This window comes from Trichomonas vaginalis, chromosome I (genome assembly GCF_026262505.1).
Source record: "Trichomonas vaginalis G3 chromosome I, whole genome shotgun sequence".
NCBI lineage: Eukaryota > Parabasalia > Trichomonadida > Trichomonadidae > Trichomonas > Trichomonas vaginalis.
This window is the reverse complement of record NC_067203.1, coordinates 3,937,889-3,956,294: the sequence shown is the minus strand read 5'-3', so window position 1 is coordinate 3,956,294 and position 18,406 is coordinate 3,937,889. Positions and strand designations below refer to the sequence as shown.

The 18,406-nt window shown below is 31.0% G+C and overlaps 10 protein-coding genes across 10 annotated transcripts, besides 1 other annotated feature; 6 read left to right on the top strand and 4 right to left on the bottom strand.

The window, feature by feature from the left end:
• Positions 1-8,255: part of a mobile genetic element that runs on past the window's edge.
• TVAGG3_0925430 (Prim-pol domain family) lies at positions 392-1,243 on the top strand (the record flags this gene model as incomplete). The annotated part of the gene is made up of 1 exon (XM_051252395.1): positions 392-1,243. The coding sequence occupies one exon, from the start codon at positions 392-394 to the stop codon at positions 1,241-1,243; it is 852 nt and encodes a 283-aa protein (XP_051077969.1).
• TVAGG3_0925420 (uncharacterized protein) lies at positions 1,278-1,499 on the top strand (the record flags this gene model as incomplete). The annotated part of the gene is made up of 1 exon (XM_051252394.1): positions 1,278-1,499. A coding segment is annotated over one exon (222 nt), but the record flags the coding sequence as incomplete, so codon positions are not given.
• TVAGG3_0925410 (uncharacterized protein) lies at positions 2,388-2,705 on the top strand (the record flags this gene model as incomplete). Its single annotated transcript, XM_051252393.1, has 1 exon — positions 2,388-2,705. One exon carries the CDS (start codon positions 2,388-2,390, stop codon positions 2,703-2,705), a length of 318 nt encoding a protein of 105 aa, XP_051077967.1.
• On the bottom strand, positions 3,636-4,034 carry TVAGG3_0925400 (phage tail repeat-like family; the record flags this gene model as incomplete). The annotated part of the gene is made up of 1 exon (XM_051252392.1): positions 3,636-4,034. The coding sequence occupies one exon, from the start codon at positions 4,032-4,034 to the stop codon at positions 3,636-3,638; it is 399 nt and encodes a 132-aa protein (XP_051077966.1).
• Positions 8,256-9,405: 1,150 nt separating the features above from the next.
• TVAGG3_0925380 (uncharacterized protein) lies at positions 9,406-10,039 on the bottom strand (the record flags this gene model as incomplete). Its single annotated transcript, XM_051252391.1, has 1 exon — positions 9,406-10,039. A coding segment is annotated over one exon (634 nt), but the record flags the coding sequence as incomplete, so codon positions are not given.
• Positions 10,040-11,575: 1,536 nt separating this feature from the next.
• TVAGG3_0925370 (uncharacterized protein) lies at positions 11,576-13,386 on the top strand (the record flags this gene model as incomplete). The annotated part of the gene is made up of 1 exon (XM_001327091.1): positions 11,712-13,220. The coding sequence occupies one exon, from the start codon at positions 11,712-11,714 to the stop codon at positions 13,218-13,220; it is 1,509 nt and encodes a 502-aa protein (XP_001327126.1).
• Positions 13,387-13,462: 76 nt separating this feature from the next.
• Positions 13,463-14,164, bottom strand: TVAGG3_0925360 (uncharacterized protein; the record flags this gene model as incomplete). Its single annotated transcript, XM_001327092.1, has 1 exon — positions 13,850-14,164. One exon carries the CDS (start codon positions 14,162-14,164, stop codon positions 13,850-13,852), a length of 315 nt encoding a protein of 104 aa, XP_001327127.1.
• Positions 14,165-15,031: 867 nt separating this feature from the next.
• On the top strand, positions 15,032-16,264 carry TVAGG3_0925350 (growth plate cartilage chondrocyte development protein family; the record flags this gene model as incomplete). Its single annotated transcript, XM_001327093.1, has 1 exon — positions 15,032-16,264. One exon carries the CDS (start codon positions 15,032-15,034, stop codon positions 16,262-16,264), a length of 1,233 nt encoding a protein of 410 aa, XP_001327128.1.
• Positions 16,265-16,445: 181 nt separating this feature from the next.
• Positions 16,446-16,997, bottom strand: TVAGG3_0925340 (Sds3 2 family; the record flags this gene model as incomplete). The annotated part of the gene is made up of 1 exon (XM_001327094.1): positions 16,446-16,997. The coding sequence occupies one exon, from the start codon at positions 16,995-16,997 to the stop codon at positions 16,446-16,448; it is 552 nt and encodes a 183-aa protein (XP_001327129.1).
• Positions 16,998-17,092: 95 nt separating this feature from the next.
• TVAGG3_0925330 (phosphoprotein phosphatase protein) lies at positions 17,093-18,261 on the top strand (the record flags this gene model as incomplete). The annotated part of the gene is made up of 1 exon (XM_001327095.2): positions 17,124-18,203. One exon carries the CDS (start codon positions 17,124-17,126, stop codon positions 18,201-18,203), a length of 1,080 nt encoding a protein of 359 aa, XP_001327130.1.
• Between the last annotated feature and the right edge of the window lie 145 nt (positions 18,262-18,406).

The window sequence follows — 18,406 nt, the reverse complement described above, 5'->3', positions numbered from 1 at the left end:
TGCTACCATGTTACCATGTGCTACCAGGTTAATTAACTTCTCTGAAAAAATGAGACAACATGACATTTTGACAACAACACAGGAGGAAGGTATTTATGAATTATTTTTGAAGAACTGAAGGTGCTACCATGTTACCATGTGCTACCAGGTTAATTAACTTCTCTGAAAAAGTGTGACAACATGACATTTTGACAACACAGCAGGAGGAAGGCATTTATGAATTATTTTTGAAGAACTGAAGGTGCTACCATGTTACCATGTGCTACCAGGTTAATTAACTTCTCTGAAAAAGTGTGACAACATGACATTTTGACAACAGTCCTGGAAATTTGATGCAGTCCAAAAATAAAGTTAGTTTTAAAATTATTTTTATTTTTTTATTCCTATATAAATGACAGCAACAAACAACAACAGCAACTATATCGTTTCTGATGAAAAAGTTATTGATTCATTAGCTGAGGAATTAGTTGTGGCAGAAACTAAAACCCTCAACGAAAGAATTGGTGAAAACAAGATTGATTTACATAACTACCTCAAACACGATGGAGGAAGAGGAAGGAAAACTGGTATGGCTTTATTAGTAAATAAAATTTCAAATTTAACGATTATAGATGTTGATATCAATAAATCATACAATGATGAACTTAAAGAAACAGTTAGAAAAGATATTTTATCAAAACTTTCGGATAAAGATGTTATCGTTAAAACCGCTTCAGGAGGTCTTCACATTTATTGCAACACTAATTTCTTCTATTCAACCTCGAACAGAATGATTAAATGTTATTCCTGCAATGATTATGATATTGATATAATGACTTCTATGGATGATTCAAAGCGTTCATTAGTAGTCATGGCTGATTCAAGAGTTCGCAAGAATGCAACACAACCAATCAATACATACTCATTCATTCGTGGAAGTTACGATTCAACATTAACCAGAACAGTGAATGATATATTAAATGATTTGAATATTAAGGTAAGAGTTGAACAGAAGAACGAAGAAATAAAGACTATTATGAATGAAAACAAAGATGTAAACATTGACGATAAACTTGCCCAGAGCATAGTTGATGGCATCTGTGATTTTGAAGTACATAATGACGGTGGAAACATGAATTTAGAAAAAGAAGTTACATTATTCACACTGTTTCAAGCTATTAATTCGTTACCTAATCATTTGATTAATGAAGCATACGATAACGTTTATAACTTCTGCAGTTTAACTGAAAATGCAAAAAAATAATTTTGAAAAAGCACGTGGTAGATATGCACATTTAATGACTTCTCCATTTGTTTTGGTAAAGATTCTAAAACTATATCAAAAGGAATATTATGATGAATATGTTTTGCCTTTATTACGTAAGCCAAAAATAACATTTGATATCAAACTTGATGACTCGTTTTTGATAACAGATATTAGACGCAAGGCTGAAAATCATCAGTATAAAAACAGTTCTGAAGTAATTGAGGATTTATCACGTGTAATCCGTTTTGTAGATTGTGGAAACAAATACTTCATTCAGAAAGATTATAATATCCACGACAAAATGAATCAAATATCATTCGTTCTTCAATCAAACATGAAAGAGTCACTTAAAATGATTAAATTATTTAAAGAAGAAGGTAAAACAATAACAGCATGGGACGTACTACTAAATCAATTGTCTTCATTAACTGTTAAGGGTGTTTGCTTTAAATCTGATTCTCCAGATGTTTTCTCAACGTTTCAGGGTTATAAATACAACATTCTCGAAAAGCTTGATTACTCAAAAATTGAGATGTTTATGAATTTCATTAAAGAAGCCATTTGTGATAATAACGATGAAGTGTATAAATACCTTCTCAGCTGGATTGCATCAATGATTCAACATCCTGGAATCAAGAATGAAACAGCAATTATTTTGAAAGGACTTCAGGGAACAGGTAAAAACAGATTTACAGACATTATTTCTGAACTTCTCGCCGGTTATTCATGTAAAAACATTACTGAAATAAGTGAGCTAACGGGTAATTTCAATTCAGTTGTTGAAAATAAAATGTTTCTTGTACTTAATGAACTCAAGAATGTAGGTGAAGACAGACTTGCAAACTTCAACGCTTTGAAATCAATTATAACGGATAATGAGATTAGAATTAATGAAAAGAATCAACCCAGAAGAACTGCTCAGAATGTTGCAAACTTCATTTTGGTAACTAATAACGTCTACCCTGTCAAAATTGAAGTTGGAGACAGAAGATACGTAGTTTTAAGGGTTAATGGTAAATTCAAGGGTCAATTTGATTACTTCAAGAATTTGATGAATTCATGCACAAAGGAATTTTATGATAACCTTTTAACATATTTTATCAATTACGACCTTTCATCATTTAATGTACGAATCATACCGATGACTGAAGCCAAACAAGATTTAATTGAATTATCAACAAATCCTTTAGATGTATGGATAAATACACATTATGATGAATTGTGTGCAGGTATGACGTGTAAAAATGCTCTATTCTGCAAACCATCAGACATGAAAGACAAGAATTTTCAAATGAGCATTAAGGATAAATGTGATAGGAAACATAGAAGAATAGACGATAAACAAACATGGTGTTATGTTTTGAAAGAAGAAATGAAAGGATTATATAAACAGGTTGAACCAAACGATAATGAGGATTCATTTACTGACGATGAAATACCTGTAAATGAAGCTTTATAAAGTATGATTTGAATTTATTTTTGCATTAATCCTCCTGTGTTGTTGTCAAAATGTCATGTTGTCTCATTTTTTCAGAGAAGTTAATTAACCTGGTAGCACATGGTAACATGGTAGCACCTTCAGTTCTTCAAAAATAATTCATAAATACCTTCCTCCTGTGTTGTTGTCAAAATGTCATGTTGTCTCATTTTTTCAGAGAAGTTAATTAACCTGGTAGCACATGGTAAATGGTAGCACCTTCAGTTCTTCAAAAATAATTCATAAATACCTTCCTCCTGTGTTGTTGTCAAAATGTCATGTTGTCTCATTTTTTCAGAGAAGTTAATTAACCTGGTAGCACATGGTAACATGGTAGCACCTTCAGTTCTTCAAAAATAATTCATAAGTGCCTTCCTCCTGTGTTGTTGTCAAAATGTCATGTTGTCACACTTTTTCAGAGAAGTTAATTAACCTGGTAGCACATGGTAACATGGTAGCACCTTCAGTTCTTCAAAAATAATTCATAAATACCTTCCTCCTGTGTTGTTGTCAAAATGTCATGTTGTCTCATTTTTTCAGAGAAGTTAATTAACCTGGTAGCACATGGTAACATGGTAGCACCTTCAGTTCTTCAAAAATAATTCATAAATACCTTCCTCCTGTGTTGTTGTCAAAATGTCATGTTGTCTCATTTTTTCAGAGAAGTTAATTAACCTGGTAGCACATGGTAACATGGTAGCACCTTCAGTTCTTCAAAAATAATTAATTATTGAATAACCTGAAAACCATTAACGTAAACATGAGACTTTGTCACCGGACTCTTTGAGTCACTTAACGTAAACATTTATTTCTGCAGTTCATCCATTACTTCATTACCTAATTAATTACAGACATAAAATATATTTAGTTCATTCGGTAAGCCTTGACCCAAAAGTCTGGGCTCAAGCACATTCAATGAACGCGGTACCATGCGAATACAGTCACAAATGGTGGCATGTAATCTTTACCCGAGCCTGTTGGATTTGTTGTGAAAGTGTGTGAATGATTTCCTGAGGTTCCACAGAAAATACCTGTGCTTGAATCTACTGGGTCAGTTGTGATATCATATCTATTCATTCCCCATCTATCCGAACCCGCTGCAAGATTTATATAACCTCCTTTTGTTATTGAATGTGAATGATTTCCTGTTGTGTTTGTCGTTCCTGTATGAGTGTGCGGTGGAAGGTTTGCTTCTTTAATTTTCTTCGAACCTCCTGTTTGCTTTGAATATCTAGCACAGTATAAGAATTTATCTACAATCTGCTTCCACATACCAAAACCTAAAACTGTTGATGGATTTGTTGCGTTCATTGATGTATAAATAGAACCAACAGGATATAATGTTTGAAGTATTTCATTTTTCATGCTTGTAATCACATCATTTACTTCCGACTTCTTTGCATAATTTTCATCAACATATGTTTTATCTGCTTTAAGGTCTAAACATCCTGAAACCCATTCTGTATCAGCTTTAACTTTAAAAGTCTCAAATGTCCATTCATGATACCATTCAACCTTTTCTTTAATTTCATTATCTTTTCATCAACATAAACCAAATTTGCCTTCTTATTTAACTCACTATCCACATATTCCTTATCCACCTTCTTCATTATGTCATTTAGGAAACCTTCTATGAATTCCTCATTTAAATTAAATCTTCCAATCTTCAAACTTTAGGAAATGCATTTAATGCGTAATATCTCTGTTCTTCTGGTGGAATTGATGTTATATCATCCGTTATTCCTTTTATTTTTGAATTCATAAATAAAATTTCTTTTATATTTGATATCACTGCACCACCTTTGCAAACGAATTCGAAACGGTCATTTTTCAATACTATCTCCAAATCTCCATATTTCAACCTTTGCGTTTGTTCTGCCGTCTTTGAATTATATGCATATATGGCGTATGTAATGGTCTGAAGGACCTGGGTGCTTTGCGCCTTAAGTTGCTGTTGTTTAATCATTTATTACGATTTAAAAATAAATATTTAATCTGTTATCTCATCAGCTATTTTCTCTATTTGAAATTGCCATAATATTTCATTCATGAATTCTAAATCACAATCAAATAGGTCAGTTATTCTAAATTTAATATTTGATAAATCTTTTGAATGAAGAATAAATGAATTCCCGGATAATTGAAACGGATATGATAAAGAAAATGTGTTTAAGTTGATGGATAAAATGTTTTGTATTGATGGGTAAGAGTTAGGGTCTAATGTTTGATGTGAAAATCTCATTGGGGTATTAACTTTATCACATTTGATTAAAATGAAATTGGAACCAGTGTCAGAATACAAAACATCCCCAACATCTTTTTCAAAATTTAATATTCCCAACAATGAACGAAGATGAGGAGTACAAAATTTAATTTTCAGCGGGAATTTAATAAGGTTATTTATTTCATCAAGTTCAAAAAGTTTATCAGGTTTTGATTTAAAATTTTCTTCATACCATACGATAAATGATTCATTTAAATAACTTAAAATCATGTTAATATCCCATTTCGCTATCACATTATTTATATACATATCATACGTTTTTTCATGGTCATCTTTAATAAATGATATATAATCTGAAGGGTCTAAAAGAATGGGATTAAATTTACCACTCACAGAAACGAGAGTAACATTATAAATTCCGCTAACTGTTAAATTTAATTCACAGCTATTATTCGAAATAATATTGATAATTGACATTTTTATTACGATTAAAAATATGGTAAAGCGTTATTTTCCAGTGATAAATAAAACTAGAATAAGATTACCTCAAGAATTCATAAATTCAACGAATAAGAAATTCATTCATGTTATAAATTTTAGTGTTTTCAGAAAATATGAGTCAATGTCATATTCATCAACAGGTTATATTTCACTTCATTCAAATTTAGTTCAATCAAACCCATATAATGACCATTTCATAAGATTTTCAGATGGTATTAAAAATGTAATTGATAGATTAAAATATGAACAGATTGACAATATCGAATTTTTGGAATTTTGGTTTAAATATCCCGATGGAAAAAAGATTGAAGTTAAAGATAAAGCTGATACTATAACAAAAACAATTACAATGACCGATCCAGATAGTGGGGAACAAAAAGAAATAAAACAAACGATAGAAACTGGTGAAAGGTCAATTATTATTGATTATGATTCAAAGGATTATTATTCGATAATGTTAATGCTTGAATATTAAATAGCCTTAACAAAGAATTTTTCAAGTGATATTTTATATTCATCAACTATTTTATTATAAATATCATTATGTTAAATGAAGTTCAGTTGTTGTTCCGTTCTTTGATATCTTAATTGTGCTAATATCCTTTATAGGATTTATTTTTGCAACTGTTCCGCAGCATGAAACCTCATCATCTATGAAAAATTGAATCTTAACGTCTGAATCTTGAACATCACAAAGAATGGCGATAATGTGAATTAATGATTCATAAGGTAAAATAATTAAACCGGATTGATCAATTAAATTTATTATTGAATCATAATTATTAATTATTATATCACGGTAAATTTTCATTAATTCAGAATTAATGTCTATTTTATATGGGTTCTCGATGTTTGATGAAAGAGGTGGGGGTATGTTGGATAAGTGGGAATTTCAACAGGTTCTTTACCGGGTTCAGATAAAATGATTGGGTCTCCATTCTCATGGTTTTCTTCATTCTTCATTCTTCGGTAAGTCACGAGTTAATAAATTTGGTTGAGTTGCTGACCTTGTTAATTCAGGGCTAACATTAACTTTAACATTTTGAATAATTCGTGATTTATCATCATTTACGTTATAACCAACCGTAATCTCTGCTTTTGCGTTAGTGTTCTTTTGACTAGTGAAACGTCTTCTCATTTATATTCGAAAAAAAAATATATTTAAACTTTTATTTTGCTGGAACTTTTGAATCTATTATTCCCTGTATTTGTTCATGAAGTGATGATTTTTAGCTGTTTCATCGAAATTAATAGACCGAATATATTCATTAATTGCATTCTTATAATCATCTGATTTCTCAAATTTTCTTTTATCTGATTCCTTAACTAAATCATAAGTTAAACCACGTTGCTGATATAATGGTTTCTTAATTAAATCTTTGAATGCTTGAGATAAAGCACCTGATGCAATTCTTGCTACTATAATTGGTTGGAATTGCTGTTTAAGTTCATCTTTAACATTTGCGAAAACTGGATCGAATAAAGCAACTTTAAAGAATTTCTTAGCTGAAATTTCAGGTCTAATATTTGCATATTGACCATCAAACTGGTTAGAATATCGTGGTAATCCATCCGGTCCCTCTTCAATAGCATTTAATTCTTCATTGAAATAAGAATATGGATTATGACGGTATGAATTAATTGGACCATTTTCACCTTCTCCAATGTATTGTTTAACAGCTTTTCCATTTTCATCAAATTGCATAGGATAACGTTCATTATATGCTTTACGTTTAGGATAATCAGATATAGTTAATTTATAACCATTTATGACTTTAATATTACCTTGACCATCAGTAACGAAAACTTCATTTATACCATCAGGTTTTCCATTTGGACCCGTAATGTCTGCTTCGTGTGCTTCCCAATTTGGACCTTGACGTTTGGCATATGCTTGAGCTTCTGGTAATGTTAAAACGTTTCTCATTTGTTTAACATCTTTTTGAAGACCAGCAACAATATGAACTAATTCTTTCATTCCATCAGGAACTTTCATAGTTCTATTATATGCACCCTTTTTGTTTGTCCCTTGTTTTAATGGAACCTGTAGAAGATTTACCATTTCAGTCATGTTTAATTATAAATAAAAAATAAAAATTAATTATAAAAAGTTAATCAAATTTAACACTTCCTTTATTTAAATCAACTATTATTTTTCCATGTTCACCTAATTGCTGATATTGTGTGTAAAGTTCATTAATGCTCATTGGTAAATTCACTTGATAAAGCATAACGTTCAACTGTTGACGACTAAACCCACTGAAAAGGGTTGATAGATTTGATTTAATGTTTGTGCTTAATGCTTTGAAGTATTGAACAGCCATAAAGAATGAACACTGAATGTGTCGACATTGAGTTAATAACTGATTAAAATATGATTTCTCATTTGTTATTAGTTTTGATTTCACTGCATCATCTAGAAAAATGAGTGAATGCAAAAATTCTCTATCAAAATTTGAAATAGAAAGTGTTTCAAATAATTCATCCCGTTGTTTATCAATAATTTTATCCTCTAATCCTTGCTTCTTGATTGTATTATATAATTCTTTATACATTAAAAAGTTTTTTAAATAATCTTCTGCTTCTTCTTGTGATAAATAAATAATTGGAATTTTGATTAAATGCTTTAAAGATTCAAATGTATCATCTGAAGGTGAACCTGAACGGTTGATATAAATTAACACATGTGAATGGGGGGAAGTGTTAGCAATAATGATAATTTGTTTTAATATCGTTAATGTTTTACCTTTATTTTGTTTACCAATTGCTGCAGTGATTGAATTTAAGTAACATTCAGAATATGGAATTTTCATTAATTTTTCCTTAGATAGAGCATTTCTATTATCACTCAATGCTTCATTAATCATATCATCTACGTATGTATTATATACTCCTGCTAATTCTTCATAAGGGTGGATGAATTTAAATCCATTTAATCAAAAATAAATTTATAATTTTAAACATTTCTATTCATCAATATTTCATCATATGAACTTCTATACTGTGGTGGTGTACCTGTTGGATGATATTTCAAACCTTCGTCCGGTGTCCATGTCCAATACGTAGTCCTAGTAAACCAACCTGAGGAGGATTTTGTCACCTTTGAACAGTAAGTGTCATTTTCACCCTGAATGATTGGATAAGCTTTCACTTGTACTGTAACTTGTGATTGAAAGTTTCTAATCCATCAAGAATATACCCGCTCCATCACGTTGAACTGGAATAGTGCATAAGAATGAAGTTTGGTCTTTCCATGTTCTAGCTAATGGCGTGCCATTATCATCATTCAGTGGTCTAGTTAATGAGTCCTCATATTCTTCTGTGCATTCATTCACTCCATCTAATCAGAAGCTTGAAGCATACGTGTAAAGAATATGTCACCCACTGTGGTCATCGCTTGATCGGGGAAGTTTCTGGAATCTATAGTGACCTGAAGACCTCGAAGCATTGGATTTTCTAAAACTGTTCTTTGCATTGCATTCTTCGGAAATGTTAACACAACATCTGTAACATTATGAAGAGCGTATGAGAAATCTGAGCTAATACCTTCAGGAGTGATGCAACCTCCATTTAGTGAACGAACGTCAATATGTTGAGCTGGAATCATGATGGATCTTCCTTACTGAATAAACGTGGTATTGCTTTAACTGATTCTTCAATTAAACCGTATCCTGGTGTAATGCATTTATCCTCTAAACTTCCATCTTTGTGCAGAAATAATAACGTCATCAACTGTTGCGTTAGCAGATGTAGCGGCTAAGCTTGTAATTAATTTGGCAGGAAGTCCGATTTGTTGGAATTTGCGATCATATTTATAAACATGATTCATAATCTTTTCATAATTTTCATCAGTTATCTTTTCATAAACGTAATTTTGTAAATCAGCAACTCTTAACGGGTCAACCTGACAAAATACTAAAGTATCCCTGAAAACATAATATTTAAGAATGATTTCACCAAATGATTTAGGATAATCATCGAACGCCTGAAATGCTAACAAATCATTTACCGGAATAATCATATCAAAAGTGACATCAACTTCTTCATTTGCATTCTTGAAAACTTCTGAAGGGTCAATATATTTACCACATACTGAGTTATCATATTTTTGAACATTATTATATAACGAATGAACAAACTTTTTAACTTTCCTTTCTGATTTTGGTTTATATGTTGCAAATGCGAAAGATTCACGGGCACAATCCATCTGAAGATAACCAGCATCACCTCTTTCGGTTTCTACTTCTAATTGTTTAAAGCTTTGATTTGATGATTTGTAACCAACGAATAAACGCATGCATTTAAAAGCGGCATCACATGTGAAAGCTTTATTTGAAACTAGAGTTGCTTTAACTTTGCGTTTAATATATGTGTCACCTAATTGGTTCACATCATGAGCCGGATTTGTAATTCTTAAATGAGTTTGTTTATCATCAAAATATGGAGCATCAGAGTCATAGCATGAACTTTCAAGTTCTCTATAATATCTTCTACCGTCATTCTTTGCGAATATTTCATTTATCTTTTCGAATGAATGAAACACATTTCCATTAATCGGTTTAGTGTTTGGCACCAAATAGTTAGTCGTCATTTATTATTAAATAAAAAATCAAAATTAAAAGATGAAAATGAATTTTTAATTTTAATGAAATAATCAACTATGGCTGCAGGTATATTTAAGAAACTGTGGGATAAAGTAAAAAGAGGAGCGCATAAAGTTTGGGAAACAATGAAGAAAGGAGCAAATTGGATATTTAAGAATAAAGAAGCAATTAGTGACGTTGCTGAATCAATAACGCCAAAAGCCGCCCAATAAGAGAAATATTAAATAAAGGAGAAAAAGTTTATCAAAGACTACAACCGATACTAAGATAAAAATAATTTTAAAATAATATTTATTTTTCCACTATCTACCCCCTATTTTATTAAGTATTCCTTCAGCAATTCCACCAACTGCGTTACCTGCTTGTGCTCCCATCGCCGGATTACCTGCTTTAGTACCTAATACTCCACCTATGATAGTTCCTGCCGTTTTCGCTACTGGTGCCAAAAAGTTTGCAACGGGTTTAATAATATTTTTATGAACCCAACCTGCAGCTTTCTTAATTCCATCCCATAATTTTTTAAAGAATCCTGCCGCCATTTCTGATTTAATATTAATTAAAAAATATATTTCATCACTTATATTCTAATTTTTATTTAATGATAAATGAAACCGATTTTAAAAATAAATGAAACAGAGGAGGAAGAAATAAATGAAAGTGAAAATGTTCAACAAAAAATAAACGTTGTTAAACCAATTACTGAAATAAAAATTTTTTCATCTGTTGAAGAATTTAATGACTATTATGCTAACAATAAAAAATTATTTGAAGAATTGACAACATGTAAATTGAATAAAATGTTTAAAGTTGATGGATTCAAAATTTCAAAAATAAAAGGAGTGGTTAGTTTGAAATCTATTCCTCAATCAAGAATCACCTCATTAATGAAAATAGATGATTTAACAAAAAGAATAGAAGAGATTGAAGAAAGAGTAAATCAGATAATTGATTTCATAAATTCAAATAATCATTAGTTTCTTAAAGTTCAATGTTGAACTCATCAAATTCTTTTTCTCGTTTATTTTTTTATTTTTTATTCATGAAAATAATTATTTCTAATTTCTTTTACTCTCTCGTATATACTAGATTTAAAGAATTCAGAACATTTCCCATAATCTCCTAAATGTTTTCTTATCTTATTGGTTTTCCATTCATTATATGAAACTGAATAAACTTTATCTTTATCTTTACACCTTTCATCACTTCCAATATATTTATATCTCAGTTTTGATTTAGCATTTTCATATTCATTAGCGTTTAATAATTCACAGTCTTCCTTTTTAAATTGATGTTTAAGATATTCAGGATTAACAATTCTATAATATTGCTTCCCTTTAAATCTTTGAATATAAACAGGAACACCATCCTCTAAAATTCGATAATCTATTTTATCTGGTTTTACTTGTTGGGTCATTTATGTAAGAATAAAAAAATAAATTATTTTTAAAAATAATATGTTAAAAAAATGATACAAAATCGCTCGATATTGTATGAATTCTTACGTTTACAAAAAAAGTCACACACCCCGCCCTATCCTACTACTATGATAATTTTGAAATATCAAGAGAATTTGAAATGAAATTATGTATTTTTCGATAGCATAGCGAAAGAATATATTTATAATCTTGAGTTAAAGCAAATTCGTTAAAAATTTTTAAAATGGATTCTGGGAGGAAACTTAGTCTCGAAAATTTGAGTGCAGTTTCCTCAGCAAGATCAGTTGCAACGCCAGCTTTTGATGAATCCATGCTCACAGACGTAACATTTCCGCTTACTAAACCTTTTATGAAATTAGAATTGAAAGAAAAAGAATCTCTTTTTCTTAAAATGTACGAAGAAACAATCTTATTTATACGAAACAAGGAGTTAAAATGCGATAATACACCAATAATTCAATCATATGAAGATGATCAAATTACACAAATCGAAGAAACGAGAGAGCAGAACTTAGAATCATTTAAAGAAAGCGAAACAAAGCGCCAGCTTACTCAAAGACAATCAAAGACTCTTTCAACACTTCCATCTCGAATTGATAACGGATTTACACCAACATTTGATCCTCTTCTAAACACTAATTTCACATCAAAATTCACTCATATTGAAGAATTCAAAGCATGCATCTCTCAAATTCTTATAGAAAATCGCGCAAAAAAGAGAATTCAACAAATCAATCAATTTTTACGTGAAACAAAGCCCAAAGCCTCATCCAGTCTATCAAATACCATAAGACTGAACTCAAATTTTTCAAAATCAGAACTTTTAAACGTACAAATTGAAATCGCAAACGATCCAATTAAATTCATTATAGATCCTCCTCTTGTCCCTCTATTATACCCTGAGATTAATATTGCTCCTCATTCGCCTGATCATGAATTTCCATTATATGAGCCAACATTAATCGAAAGATTTTCGCTCACTCCGTTCAACAGGACTGAAATCAATGCCTTTGTTCCATTTACTGTTACTCCACCAGATATATTCCCAACCGTTCGTGAAGAACAGCCCATACAAGAAAGAGTTGTTCCTACAACAGAAGAAAATATTTCAATTATTGCTGAACCGACATCATCTCCAACACAATCTGCACGTTCATCAACTAAAGTCAAGCAACAGAGTTCGATGAATTTATCATTTGTTTCACAAACATCGAAAATTGTTCAATATCCACGTGAAACAATTTTATATTCGCATGAACCTCCATCTGAACTTGTTCCAAGGCCAATTGATCTTCCTGATCTTGATATAGAGATTGGAAGGAGCTCTATTATGGCTTTGCAACCTCAAGACTACACTCCAATGATGATGAGTGGAAAATTCAAGAACGTTGCTCCATTTAGTTTCGCTGGAATGATTGGCGGTAAGCTTAAAACAATGTCTGGTCCTGTAGATGTTGATTTGAGAGAAATAGAAGAAGATGATGATATTGATAACATCAATGTTTCTCAGAATCCAAAGCCAATTACAGATTTTCTTACAAAACCAGTTGAAACTAAGAATAAGAGCCACATTTTAACTGAAGCAATCATTGATGGACAAGGAAAGTGGAAAGAAAGGCAAAGAGAAAGTGTTAAGAATCTCACCGAGAGTATTACAGCTATGAATGATTTGATACATGATAAAACAGTTAAGGTAACAATGCCTGACCTCCTTAACTTCCTTCAAGAATAAAAAAATAAATTTCTATGTTTTTATTTAAATATGATAGACTAAATGTTTAAATGGAGCATCCTTATTAAGATTATAACATGTGGTTGATCTAGGTTATTTGTTTCTATGAAAAATTGAAATGAAATTTGAAAATGAATTTCCGATTAAGATATTTGTTAGCTGAAATAGAAGGATTTACTCAATGTTGCTCTGAGTTCATATATCTTTTAAGGAATTACCTTTAATAAAAAAAAAATATTAAATAATCTAATAAAAACAGTTTAAAAACAAAGTAAAATATCGCAAATCTTGGTTGATATTATTGCTATCATATGTTATTTGTCTGAAAATCAAATACAATATGTAAAATCGTCGCATAATGAAAATTGAGAGTATTTCGTAAGATAATGCATTCTTAAATTGAAGGTAAACTGGACCAGGATGTATTTTGAACGTAATTTGATGATGAGAAAGATTTGTAAAAATAAAATTTGAAATGGATTGAATTTGATTAGAAAATGTATGTTTCCTAAGATTATGCATAGTTATACGTATTGTAAATACCTAAAATCATTAAGATTAAGGAAAAATGATCAAATAAATGAAGAAATATAGCTAAGAATTGCGATCCGATTGTCACGTTATGTATGTTAGTTCAATTTCTGGCATTTTTGGTGAATTGATTCGGTCATTTTTTTGAGTTTCTCTAAAGCATCATTTGTTGATGATGTCATTTCATCTAATTCATTTTGTGATGTTTCTAATGTGTCTGCTGTATTGTTCATCTTATTTTCAACATCATATGTTATGATTGAATATAATAAATCTGAATTTTCTTGATGAGCTGATGAAATTCCCTGAACAATTGGTATCACTTGCTTAAAGCACGATGAAACATTTAAGTCGCCAAGCTGCTTATCAGTTAATTGTTTGTTTCCTGATGTATTCGAATTCGCAGCACTCATTTAAAATGAAATTTTGTAAATGCAAAATATTATTGTTAATGGAAGTATATAATTGGGTGATGATCACACTTAGAAAAAAAAGAATCAAATGAAATTTCCCCAATATAATTAGACTTTATCATATAAATCATTCTGCAAAAGAAGTATTGAGAAAATAAGTAACAATAGATTGAACTGAAATTAGATTTTTTAATTAATTTTGATTAAAAAAACTCAATTCGTATCATTTTTGATACTTAATAAAATATTTTGTAGTATTCTTTAAAATAATGGATGTTTGTCATTCCAAAAAATATTCAATTTTCTTATTTTGATTAAATATTCTTATTTTTTATATTCATTTTTGAAATTTTCAAATTTTTTTGGAATTCGAGGGAAGGAATGGAGCTAATTTACAGCAACGATACTAATATAATCAATACAGCAACTCAGAATAACGAGTGATTTCTGAATTAATGAGGTTTATTAAGAGAATTTCAAAATTTATTTCATGAAATATAGAGTTTATAAGGGAAAATCCCCTTACACTGCTTTTGTAATGCTTAATAATATCATATTACATCAATATACTTATCAGAAAGCTCTTATGGTAAACAAAGATAAAGCTTTTTATTTTTTATATAAGCAAAATCAAGTTTAGTTATTCAATATATTATCTAAGATTATTTTCTTTATTTGATGGGATATTAGAAATGATTGTACTATTAAATAGAGTATGGAAAAAATATCATTAGTAATTTATACCTTCTTCTTCATGTACAACTTCCATAGTATATGGCTAATACATATTCATCACCAAAATCAGATAATTACTTTTCTCAGTTTGGCTAAGCTATCTTTTGTTGAATAAATAAACGTCTATTAATTATGGATTCGAGTGTAGAGAGAGAAGCAACAGTTAGGAAATCATTAATCATTCAAAAGGGAGAAATACTGTGCTCGTGCCCTTATGGTGATAGCAGTTATGTTGCTGCAGGTTTATCATCAGGTATTATTAATCTTTTCCCATGTAACGGATCGAAAAAAGTAATAAAACTTAATGGACATAAAGGAGCTATCACATGCCTTGAAACATGCATGAAAGATCCATACTTAGCATCAGGAAGCGTTGATGGCACAGTGAGATTATGGGTTGGAAATGAGCAACGCGATTCTACATCAATTAAATTAGGCGAAACACCAATTTCATCTATCGCACTTTCTGATAAATTCGATAAACTACTTGTCTCTTCGGAAAATACAGTATCTATCTGGGATCCAGCACATTGCTCTAAAATAATCGACTTAGAGCAACATCCTAATCACATTTCTTCCGTTTCTTTATCAAGCGACGGACTTGTTGCATTAACAGGATCTTTTGACGGAACTTTCAGGTTGTTTGATCTCAGAAGTGGTACAATAGCAAACAAATTGGATATCGGAAACCCAATTACATCTACATCAATTAGGCAAACAGGCACTGCAGTTGCTTGTGGCTGTGAAAATGGTAATGTTTTCCTTTGGGATACAAGAACCCAGGCATTTCTTAACAAAGACCCGCTTCACCATGGAGCAGTTACTTCCATTGATTTCCATCCTTCTAAATTCCTTCTTCTTACAGCTTCAACAGATAATCTTATTGGAATTTGCGATGCTGATAATAGAAACTTATACTTTACTCTTAAATGCCATACAGCACCAATTAATTATGCTAGATGGTCCTATGATGGCACCACGTTTTCAACAAGTGGCGAAGATCATCGTGTCGTCCTTTGGAATGAGCCAATTATAAGAAAGACAGAACCAGTAATGATCAAAGTTCCTCCAAAGAAGCGTAAGATCGAAAGGCTTGGCAAATTTAACGAGACATTAGAACAAGATCCAGAACCATTGCCACAATCTCCTATACAGGCATCAAATACTGTTAATGTTGGTAGCAATACTGGTATAAAGAAGTATGTTGCAATCATGCATAAAATTACAGATCAAATTGTCGCACTTTCAAAGACAATGTCTGCATTAGAAGCCCAAATGGATTCTATGGATCAACAAATTGCAATATTAGAAGCGGAGAAGCGTGCTCAGGCTAAGAAAGCTATCGCTCAAGCCAATTTAGATTAAGTTTTATGTATTATATTTATTATTAAAGTTCTTTGATTGAAATGTATTTCTCTAAGTGTTTTTAGTCTTATTTTTGAAGCTATGATGTTTCAATTTACATACATTTATAAAATTTATTTAATATTTATTTGTATCGAACAAAAATACTTTTAACAATTTGTAACGATATTAAGGAGCACATTTACTGATCAGCTCCTTGAATTATCTGTTGGATAAGACGCATATCATGTTCATTTTCAGCCGGAGTTAATTTTATCTTTGCTTCTTCGTTAGGCTGCATTCTAGTACGCATTTGAACTTCACTTGGGATATTTGGAAATGTGATTCCATTTTGAGATATGTATTGGCTATAATCCTTTCCCATTAAATCTTTAAGCTGTGCTGTAACACTTTGGTAAGCTTGATAGTATGATCTTACAAGGCGTTCGAATAATAATTTCTTGTATTCTTCTTGTTCTTGTTTAATCTTTTCTCTTTCTTTTTCAGTCTGTTTCTCAATAATCTCTGTTCTAAGTTTATAGCGCTCATCTGCCTGAGCAATTCTCTTTTCTTTAACATCATTAATTATAGAAAGGCAAGTTTGCTGATCTGGATTAGTTCCATCTTGAAGTTGATTCCATTCTTTTTCGAGATCAACTAAAGCGAGTTTGAAAGCCGTAAATTCGGCTTTGTCTACATCCGAAAGGTCATTTGGAATTTCAATTTCGGCAACACTCTGGAACATGTTTGTCATTTTTGGAATTTACAAAAACCGATTTTTGACACTTTACAAAAATGATCTCATGATTTTTTTGGCGGGGAAATTGAGGGAATTATCGTTTACATTAGGCGAAGTTCACCTTTTCTCTGTCGAAAATTCATGAGAGATTTTGATCTTATGGAATACGTAATCAAGAAGATCATACTTTCACGTTCTGACAAGAATTGTAATATATCAAAGGTTATATCTGAAGATCAAGTTCAAAATGTTCTTGATAAGGCGTATTCTGTCCTTGCAGATGAGCCTGTTCTATTAGATGTTGCAGCAAATATTCATGTCGTTGGAGATTTACACGGTAACATTGACGACTTACTTCGAATCTTTGAATTACTAGGCTATCCACCAAAAGAAAGATATATATTCTTAGGGGATTATGTCGATCGAGGGACAAACAGCTTTGAGGTAATGACGTTACTATTTGCTTTTAAAGTTAAGTTCCCTTCAAATATTTATCTTCTTCGTGGCAATCATGAAATTGAACATGTATCAAAATGTTATGGTTTCTTGGATGAAATCATTAGTAAGTATTCAACTGCCTTGTTTTATAATTTCCAAAAAGTATTCCAACAATTACCCATAATTGGAATTGTGGGAAAAAGGATATTATGTGTTCATGGTGGCATTGGACCATCAATGAAAGACGTTTCGGATTTCAGAAAGAGACTTAAACCAGATGAAATCACAGAGACATCAATTTTTGCTGATATAGTCTGGAGCGATCCAAGAAATATGAGCAATGAATTCGAAAGGAATCCACGAGGCTGCGGTTGGACTTTTAATGTACAAGCTACTCGAAAATTCTTAATAAAGAATGATCTCGATCTGATTCTTAGATCTCATGAGTCTTACGATGGATACAGTTTTCCATTCCCAACAGATGAATGCATTACCGTATTCAGCAACACAGATTACTGTGATAAGAAAAATGGAGGTGCGATAATTAATGTCTCAAATAATCTTAATGTAACAGTTACCCGATTTTCATTAATGTCTCCAGAAGAAAAGTCAAAATGGAGACCAGTATTACCCCCATGGCTTATTGAAAAATTAAATTCAAAATCAGAAGAAACAGATGAGCCAAAATCCGAAATTGATCTAGTTCACGATCATGCTAGTGATTGTGAAAGTAAATCTATTGAAAATACCTCTTCAAAAGATGCCCTTCTATTATGTAGCTAATTTATGAAATTATTTTTGTTTGTTCTCCTATACTAATAAATGTTTGTTTAATCCTTCGATTTTTTTAGACAAATGTCAAACTTTCTAATAATCTTATTCAATTCAATTGTCGCTGGCATAGTGTGATTACTTTAACAGATCATATTCTAGCACAATAATCTACAAATGAGGGCTAGAGATCGTTTAATGAATTCGAACGCTTC